General features: G+C 36.9%; 1 protein-coding gene across 1 annotated transcript; it reads left to right on the forward strand.

Annotated features, from left to right (window-relative positions):
* The first annotated feature begins 57 nt into the window (after positions 1–57).
* Positions 58–5,235, forward strand: LOC139933977 (ragulator complex protein LAMTOR5-like). Its single transcript, XM_071928226.1, has 4 exons — positions 58–173; positions 450–511; positions 2,187–2,304; positions 3,602–5,235. Exons 1-4 carry the CDS (start codon positions 139–141, stop codon positions 3,663–3,665), a joined length of 279 nt encoding a protein of 92 aa, XP_071784327.1. The 5' UTR covers positions 58–138; the 3' UTR covers positions 3,666–5,235.
* The last annotated feature ends 5,112 nt before the right edge of the window (positions 5,236–10,347 follow it).

A 10,347-nucleotide genomic window follows, 5' to 3' on the forward strand; every position in this document is an offset into this window, starting at 1 on the left:
TCTTTCTCTTTTTACCATAATAACACGATTATTTATTTTTGACCAATTGGTGGCGCTATTTATTTTCCGGTGTTATTGCAAAACAGACGAAATGGGAGGATTTCATGCAACTTTTTAGTACCAAAATATTTGTCAACAATGGAGAGTAACTTGGAACGTTTACTTGAAGAAACGTAAGAATTTTTAAAGCTTGGTTAATTGATTAAAGTCGCTCCCTACTATTTGCTACTTGGGGGGCATTGGGGTGGTGATAGGATCAGAATTGTTTATTCACTTTATTTTTATATCCTGAAAACTAACATTCTTTATTTTTCAATTAATACTCGTTTGTAATGTAATGATTGTCTATATAAATTGTCTTATTTGTTAGATAACTATTTTTACATCATATCGAGTGAAAAAGTGGTGGCGCCATACGGAAACTTTTCCTCATTTATGTGTATTTACAGCATGACTGGTCCTGGCGTTGTTGGAGTGTTATGTGCAGATAAACAAGGCCTTTGTCTTAGTGGTAAGATATTTATTGTTTCAATTGTATTTACCACAACATACTACTTTACAATGCTTACTGTTTTGTGTATATTCTTCTTGTAAACAAGAATTGTTTCGCCATTACATTTTCCTTCAAACTTACCACCTAATATAATTGCTTCACTGCTTTCTTCATCTATTTAATTAATTTATTATTTTTTTTATTTTATTTTTATTTATTTATTTATTTATTTGTTTATTTATTTATTTATTTATTTTATTTTTTTTTTTTTTTGGGGGGGGGGTCTGTACCCGACAAGCTCTGCTTTTTTATGGGCCCCCTCCAACGCCATCATCATGTGTTTTGTATTGGGTTTTTTAGTTTTTGTTTTCTGTTATTATATGATTGCCTTTGCTTGTAAATATTTGTTTTGTAATTGTTTTAACATCAGTATTGCATTTGCTTGTAAAATACAATTCATCATTCACTACCTTGTGTATTGTAAAACCTGAATGGATTGGAAATAAAGTTAATTGAATTTTTTATATTTTTTTATATCTGTCATTCATCATTATTATTATTTCTGGTAATGAATGTGGCCAGGAGAAAGACTATTTGCCTGCATTGTAGGACGGCAAAAAGTAGCGGAGTGAAGTGAACAATAATCCAAGAAACAAATTGGATTTGCAACTTGCATGGTGGAAATATGACTACCATAAATTCCTGCGGATAAAACACATCTTATCTGAATTTTAAAGGTATACAAAAATCACTGCCTACTATCCCCCGGTGCGCCTTGTCTGATAACGATGATCACTGTGTGATAAGTTACTGCCTGAAATCTTACATTTATGTTGTCAGAGATTGCGATGACACAGTGTAATGTATCTCTGTTGAGTAGGCCTATACAGTAGGATTGGTTCTGATGAACTGTTGGTTAAAGACACTGGACACTATTGGTAATTGTCAAAGATCAGTCTTCTCACTTGGTGTATCTCAATGTATAAACAAAAGAACAAACCTGTGAAAATTTGAACTCAATTGGTCGTCAAAGTTGCGAGATAATAATGGAAGAAAAAAACACCCTTGTCACACGAAGTTGTGCGCTTTCAGATGCTTCATTTCGGGACCACAAAATCTAATTCTTAGGTCTCGAAATCAATGTCAAATATTGAAGTGAATTTACTTCTGTCTCAAAAACTATGTCACTACAGAGGAAGCCGTTTCTCACAATGTTTTATGCCATCAACAGCTCTCCATTGTTTGTGACCACTAAGTTTTTATGATGCCAATTACTTTGAGTAACTACCAATGGTGTCCAGTGCCTTTAATGACTCAACACTTTGATTAGTATGTTCTGATAGTCTTCAGGGGAAACATTGATTTAAATAGTTTGATTATTTGATGATTTGATGATTGTTTGATGATTTAGCCCCCAAAAGATCATCAATAGTAGAGGGTACTATATACAAAAATCTGTATTTAGGAAATTTGTTGATTGCTGAATTAAATTGACAATTAGGCCCGTAACTGTTGTAGTTTTTATTCTCGTATTGTTTTTGTCAATTTTGTTTTGGTCGATGACATTGTTATAGATTTATGTTGGAAGACTTCAGTTATAAAGTTGATGTAATATAAATTTCTTAAATTAATAAACGCTTCTCAATGACATAAAATTGACAGTGGACTATTCTCACGGTATGTTTATCCTCAGCCAAAGGAACAGCCCTGCCAGAGTCCGCTGGGCTAATAACAGCTTTGTCTCAGCAAGCCGCTCTCTTGAAACCAGAATCCACAGCAACGCCTGTCATCTGCCTGGAATCAGACAAAGGGTATGTCATAGGTCAAACTCATCTTAATTTTGGTTTTAAACCCATAATACACCGATGTGTGTTAGCACTGTATACTCAGTACTTTCCTGAGTTTAGTGAAAAAAATCACTTGTAGTATATCACTCAGGTGGGATTCAAATCCACATTCTTTGCAACTGAACCAATTCTAGAGCAGCATCCTACCAACTAGACCACCGAGATTGCCCGGTGGCTAGAGGCAGATCGAATCCTTTATAACTGTTTTAGCAGCGGGTACTGCAAGGATTTAATAGACACTGCTCTAGAATTGCAAAGGTCATGGGTTCGAATCCCACCCGAATTTAACATGTATCAAACTCATCTTGTTGCATCCTTCACAGTACGTCGGCATAGCGCCATCGGGCGAGAAGAGTCAGTGGAAGTTTCATTTATCCAGCAGCGCTGTTGCCGGTTGATTTACTGATTGATATATTGATTGATGTATTGATTGATTGATGATGTATATGTATTGACAACATGTATCATTCAAAACAACATTTGATGATATGGAATGATCAGACAGTGGGAGGGTTGACTGTGTGCTGTGTAGATGAAGTCACCACATGATATTAGTTTTCATGCTGGCCTAGTTTATGTACATGTATCATTCGAATCCACAGTGGATGATATTATATGGTCAGACAGTAGGAGGGTTGACTGTGTACTGTGTAGATGCAGTCACCACATGATATTAGTTTTCATGCTGGCCTAGTTTCTGTACATGTATCATTCGAATCCACAGTGGATGATATTATATGGTCAGACAGTAGGAGGGTTGACTGTGTACTGTGTAGATGCAGTCACCACATGATATTAGTTTTCATGCTGGCCTAGTTTCTGTACATGTATCATTCGAATCCACAGTGGATGATATTATATGGTCAGACAGTAGGAGGGTTGACTGTGTACTGTGTAGATGCAGTCACCACATGATATTAGTTTTCATGCTGGCCTAGTTTCTGTACATGTATCATTCGAATCCACAGTGGATGATATTATATGGTCAGACAGTAGGAGGGTTAACCACATACTGTGTTATGTGAGTGTGAAGCATTCACCACTCAATATTATATCCCTGGCAGGCTTAGTTTATCATTCAAATCAACAGTGGATATTGATTGGTCAGACAGTAAGAGGGTTAAATGTGTACTGAACTTTAAACACAATTAAGTTTTTAATTTAAAAATCTTTTCTTGAAGTTTGCCTTCCAATACGAAGAAACATCTTACAAGAATCTTCTAAGTACAAGACATCCCTATTCCCTTTTTTCCCCTCTCAGAAATATCTTGGTGAAGTCCCATGAAGACACAACATTGGTTATCCACAAGATGCCTGTGTACTGATTCCATTCCCTCACGACGGCATGATGAGAAATGGTGAGACTGATCACGTCTTAAAGAAGTTTCTCTTCTCTTCTTAGATGGTGACGAGAGGCGGAGACATCACTGTCGTTAATTGTATATAGTCAGATAAATAATGTACTCAAAAGACTTGGCCAAGCTCGCTCAAGAACTATTATACACATATTGACTGGCAACGAGCTAGTATACGTCTATTCCCCCTCGGGCCTGTGAGTGACCAGAAGAGGGGCCTATTTCCCTCGGCACTCGGCCTCAGGAAATAGTTAGCTCTTCTGGTCACTCAAAGTCCCTCGTGGGAATAGACGTATACTAGTTACCTCGTTGCCAGTCAATATGTGTACACTATTGTTCGGCTAGGTTTGCCCAAACTCTGTCTAGTCGATGATAGTTAGACTACTCTAGTCGACTATTTGGAACCAGCCTACCGGGCATGGTTGCAATGCTAGTCATCAACAGCTGTTTTCGTAGCAAAGTGCCGAGTGGACCAGTTATCAGATTATGGAAACGTCGAATTGACAAGACCACTGCTTGGATAATCTTGGATGCGCCATACTAGTGGGGAATGTCACTCTGTGCGCTATTCATTGAAGTGCGTATTTTAGGCGACGTGGCGTTTACGCATAAACCTATACGCCTCTCTTAATATTTATGCAGGAGGTACATCACAATGCTAACTCAAAACGAGGCGATGGGCGCAGCCACTGCAAGTGATGACGAGCGTGCGCCCGTAGCCTCATTTTGGGTAAGAATTATTACGTCGTGCATAAACATTAAGAGAGGCGTATTGCCAACCAAAATGGTGAGCGTGGCACAGTCGCCGCGTGTAACGTGCCGGCAAGGGGTCACTATGTATCTCACTAAACAACCACTTATTAACAATTGGTTCTTGCACGAACTTGGCCACAGTGCTCCATTTCTAAACCAGGTGGATTAATCTTTCAAATAATAAATAGCTATTTTATTGTCACCGCAGAGGCCAACTTGAATTTATTTTACAAAAGCATAATGAATGAAATTGAGTCTAGGATCTAAGATAAAACTGGCACCAATGTGTATTTGTGTAAGATCAAGTAGCAGTCAGGGAACTATACATAAGTATTAATGCTTTGGTTCATATTGATAATATCCTTGTTATATTATTAAATCGATCTCAATACATATGTAACAGAGATCAATGGGTTCGCGTAACCATCAAGTTGGCCTCCCTGGTCTTCAAAAGTGTATTATACAGCATGTCTCTCAAGTGAAAATGGCTAAAATGCCCCACCTCCACCAACAGAGGGCGGTATGTATAGCATCAAATGCAGTTTGATTTATGTCTCCCGCTTAATGAGTGACACAAGTCTAATAGGAACACATACAATTTGAGTGTACTCCCACCAATGAGCCATAAAGGGTATTATCAGAGGACAACGCCTGGGAGCAAGACTACTCGAGCTTCGGCTACGGTAGGCCTAATATTCTACCGATCGTAGAGCAAGGAGCTCCACTGTATTATTTCAAAGAAAACACACGATGTACATGTAAATAAATTATCCAAAATGAAATGTGATTAAGTCTTGCATTTTTCATTGTGTGTGGATTGTTGAGGGGCCTTGCCTACTTTGGGTAGGGTCATCATGTTCCTTTTGTACCTTTGAATTGACTCCTTGCCTGGCTTCCTGTGACAACACAGAGTTGACTGGAGTGGAGTGTTGTAGTATCTTAAAATATTGCGTGCAGAGTTTGTGCAAAACTTCATTAGCCTTTTTGTAATAGGAGCGCACTGCATGTTTGGTTTCGGTGTACACGTGAAACTGTACCCAAAAACCAAGTTTCTTGGTGTAACAACCTCGTAGGTTCTTAAGACACTGGACACTATTGGTCATTGTCAAACACTAGTCTTCACAGTTGGTGTATCTCAACATAGTATGCATAAATCAACAAACCTGTGAAAATTTGAGCTTAATCGGTCGTGAAGTTGCGAGATATTAATGAAAGAAAAAACATCCTTGTCGCATTATGGTCACACGAAATCGTGTGCTTTCAGATGCTTGATTTCGAGACCTCAAATTCTAAATCTCAGGTCTTGATATCAAATTCGTGGAAAATTACTTCTTTCACATTTACTGTCAACCCCATAACTCGTTAACAAGTCAGGTTTTGTGCCAATAATTATTTTGAGTAGTTACCACTTGTGTCAACTGCCTTTAAAGGCTTGTATCTATCCGGCGAGGTGCATTATGACGTCTCGCATTTCCTAACTCATCCAATGTTAGCCTGAAGATCTGACGTGCACACTTTGAGGCTCTTGAATAACGCCAGAGACCGGCCTCCATCCGGCGTGTACATTCACCTTTGACCTACATTCGTTTCACATAGTAACGCAGTCAAATTCTATGGCGGAATCTCTTGGCCTTTACAACAATTCGCGTACTGGATCTGAGTAGCAGGTTTCTGTCTGTATCTTTGCAAAGACTGGGGCCCAGTCTAATCCAATGTAAGAAATGCAAATAACCATAAGAGGGCGCTACACTTGACCAGTGCTCTTGGTCACCCAAGTCGATTTTAGAAGATAAGCAAAGGGACACTCGGAGAGAAGCGCTTGCTTGCTCATTGTCACGTTCCTTCCGTTTAGACTTCTACTTTTTCCTGTTTGCAAGTTCACATAGTTTGATATCATTGTTGTCGGCTTTTCTCAAGCCATTAGTGCGGATGATCACAATTCCTAATGCAATAGATCTTTCTATTGTTGCTATTTAAAGCTTCTTTTTTGTAATTTGCCTATTTGTATCTTGTATCTTTCTCTAATTGTTTATTTTATTGTTTCTTTTATGCGCTTAGAGGCTTTTGCATTAGGCGCTTTAAAAATGTCTTATTATTATTATTATTATTATTATTATTATTATTATTATTATTATTATTATTATTATTATTATTATTATTATTATTATTATTATTATTATTATTATTATTATTATTATTATTATTATTATTTTTATTATTATTATTATTATTATTATTATTATTATTATTATTATTATTATTATTATTATTATTATTATTATTATTATTATTATTATTATTATTATTATTATTATTGTTATTGTATTCGATGCTACCACCTTTCCTATATATTGACGACTATGTAAGAACGCTAAGGTAAACCTCTGGTTTATTTATTAGTCATCAGAAAGTATGATTTCAATGCAATTATCAACTTCTCCAGATGTCTAATCTCTAAAATAACTTGTGAGTAGTTGATAAAGACTTTAAAATCGCATAGTCATGTAGATGTTGAAATGTGAACAACACTGCCTTTTGAAAACAAAGTGCCTAATTGCTATATATCGTTTTACACTTTCCTTGGACAGTATAGCCTAGAACCGATTTGTCAGTGTGTTGTTTTACTTCTGCATCTCGCTTCACCTGACCTGTCTGGAGACAAAATCTCCACCTAATGTGTATATCTTGCTCACCAGGTGTTTTAGAGAGGCTTACGCAGGCTCAAATTTTACTATTCAGTTTTTTTTCACCCGGGAATCTCATTCTTGACCCCCCCCCCCCGAAAATATCCCCAAAACAAACATAAAACTACGGTACCCCGAAACACCAGCAACGCAACAACAACTTCAACAGCTGATAATGCTATTTTCCCGAAGAGTCACACTCTTTGAGTTTACAATAAACGTTTAAGTTTACTGTAAACGCTTGTTAAAACGCTTAAATTATACCCTCCGTTTTTTTCACCGAACAATCTCATTTGATTCTGTCCCCAAAACAAAAACACAAAAACAGCAGCAGTTTAGCAACAACAGCAACCACCGCAATAATAACAATACTCGTTTCTTTTCGCGTTTGATCATCCACCCCTAAGTTTAAAGGGGTGTACCAATGCGCGCAGTATTTCGTCCTGCGAGGTGTGGGTTTTTTTCCTTCTTTTTTATTCCTCTTTTTAAAGTAAGCTACTTTTTCCTTCAAAGGCAGTGGATACTTGGTAATTACATTTTCAGGAATTTTCCACGATTTTAATTTTGAGACCTCAGAATTAGATTTGAGGTCTCGAAATCAAGCATCTGAAAGCACACAACTTGGTGTGACAAGGGTTATCTGGCAACTTCGACGACCAATTGAGCTCAAATTTTCACAGGTTTGTTATTTGCTCTGGCGCAATTATGCAACCAAGCAAACTAGGCACACCGGGGTGCACCCCCTCCCTTTTCGATAATAAGTGTACATATACTAGTTTTTTGTTTACGTGCGTTACACAACACACGGGACCAACGGTTTTACGTCCCTTCCGAAGGACGAATAAATGGTTAAAATGTATTGCTTAAGGACACAAGTGCCGCGACTTGGACTTGAACCCACACTCTGCTGATCAGAAACATCAACGTTTAAATTCGGTGCTCTTAACCACTCGGCCACGACACTTCCAACAGTATTAACATTATCAAAAACAAATTCCTCGGATCATCGTTGTTTTTTATTTTGTTGTTGTTTTTAATAAACATACCTCATGCATATTTCAACAAGCCTGTGAAGGTTTGATCTATTCCGGTTGTGACATTCATTTCGCGAGAGAAACACTTTGCCACGTTATGTGATTTGAACCATTGCATGGTGGAGTATCGATGTGGGTCTTCGGTTTAGGATTACACCATGTGATATCGTCTACTTTCGATGAGTGAAATTAAGTTTTGACAAGAACTTCTCGTGATTGAAGAACTTGTCCTGCTATTTTCTTATACTACAGAGGAGTATAAACATCCTTAAAGGCACCGGACACTTCGGTATTCTTTAAAAAATTGTGAACATAAAAAAAACGTACTTGGCAACGAGCAACGGAAAGTTGTTGGTAGTATAAAACATTGTCTAAAACGGCTCCCTCTGAAGTGACGTAGTTTTTGAAAAAGAGTTAATTTCTCACTCAATTATTAAAAACTTCAGACCTTAAGCCCTTTTGCGGCATCTGAAAGCACACACATTTTTTTTTGCGAAAATTGTGTCTTCATTATCCTTTTGCGACTTCAAATTCGAGTCAAAATTTTCACAGATTTGTTTCATGCATATAATTGGGATACAACATGTGGGACTACTGGTCTTTGAAAATTACCTTTCTAAACGTGTGTCTATGTCGGTAGTGTGTCATGGACGAGCGGCTATTGCACCGGACTCAACCATGGTGTGGGTTCGCATCCCACTTGATGCTTAAAGACAGTGGACACTATTGGTAATTGTCAAAGACCAGTCTTCTCACTTGGTGTATCTTATCATATACATAAAATAACAAACCTGTGAAAATTTGAGCTCAATCGGTCGTCGAAGTTGCGAGATAATAATGAAAGAAAAAAAACACCCCTGTCACACGAAGTTGTGTGCTTTCAGATGCTTGATTTCGAGACCTCAAATTCTAAACTTGAGGTCCCGAAATCAAATTCGTGGAAAATTACTTCTTTCTCGAAAACTTCATTTCTTCAGAGGGAGCCGTTTCTCACAATGTTTTATACTATCAAACTCTCCCCATGACTCATAACCAAGTAAGGTTTTATACTAATAATTATTTTAGTAATTACCAATAGTGTCCACTGCCTTTAAAGGATATTACGTTGCCTTGGATCGGGCGAGTGGTCTATGAAAATTTGTAAAAATATGGTTAGAAAGATGCTTTAAAAGTAAAATATAATGATCCACACAAATGAGCGTGGTTTTCCTTTTACTTTGCGAACTAATACAGTCGGCCATTTTGTGGAAGCAAACCATTTACTTCACAAATTGGCATGCCGTGTTATTTCAAGACGTAGATTATGCATGAGTGTCATTGAAGGTATGACAAGCACCCAATTGTATGTATACATACATATAGAGCTGCTTCAGCCAACCAAAGAATGCGTTAAAAAAACCAATAACAAAAACTAGCATCTTGCTTAGAATGTTCTTCTTCGAATGTTCAGTATCCTCCAATGCTAAAGCGCCTTTGAAACGCCTGTTATTATTATTATTATTATTATTATTATTATTATTATTATTATTATTATTATTATTATTGTTATTGTTATTGTTATTGTTATTGTTATTGTTATTGTTATTGTTGTTGTTGTTGTTGTTGTTGTTGTTGTTGTTGTTGTTGTTGTTGTTGTTGTTGTTGTTGTTGTTGTTGTTGTTGTTGTTGTTGTTGTTGTTGTTGTTGTTGTTGTTGTTGTTGTTGTTGTTGTTGTTGTTGTTGTTGTTGTTGTTGTTGTTGTTGTTGTTGTTGTTGTTGTTGTTGTTGTTGTTGTTGTTGTTGTTGTTGTTGTTGTTGTTGTTGTTGTTGTTGTTGTTGTTGTTGTTGTTGTTGTTGTTGTTGTTGTTGTTGTTGTTGTTGTTGTTGTTGTTGTTGTTGTTGTTGTTGTTGTTGTTGTTGTTGTTGTTGTTGTTGTTGTTGTTGTTGTTGTTGTTGTTGTTGTTGTTGTTGTTGTTGTTGTTGTTGTTGTTGTTGTTGTTGTTGTTGTTGTTGTTGTTGTTGTTGTTGTTGTTGTTGTTGTTGTTGTTGTTGTTGTTGTTGTTGTTGTTGTTGTTGTTGTTGTTGTTGTTGTTGTTGTTGTTGTTGTTGTTGTTGTTGTTGTTGTTGTTGTTGTTGTTGTTGTTGTTGTTGTTGTTGTTGTTGTTGTTGTTGTTGTTGTTGTTGTTGTTGTTGTTGTTGTTG

The sequence above is a fragment of the Asterias amurensis genome, chromosome 2, assembly GCF_032118995.1.
Source record: "Asterias amurensis chromosome 2, ASM3211899v1".
In the NCBI taxonomy this organism is placed as follows: Eukaryota; Metazoa; Echinodermata; class Asteroidea; order Forcipulatida; family Asteriidae; genus Asterias; species Asterias amurensis.

Coding starts and splice junctions, on each gene's coding strand:
- LOC139933977 (XM_071928226.1), top strand. CDS start 139: ATGGAGAGTAACTTGGAACGTTTACTTGAAGAAAC. Junction 174..449: donor GAACGTTTACTTGAAGAAAC/GTAAGAATTTTT, acceptor GTGTATTTACAG/CATGACTGGTCCTGGCGTTG. Junction 2,305..3,601: donor TGCCTGGAATCAGACAAAGG/GTATGTCATAGG, acceptor TTCCCCTCTCAG/AAATATCTTGGTGAAGTCCC.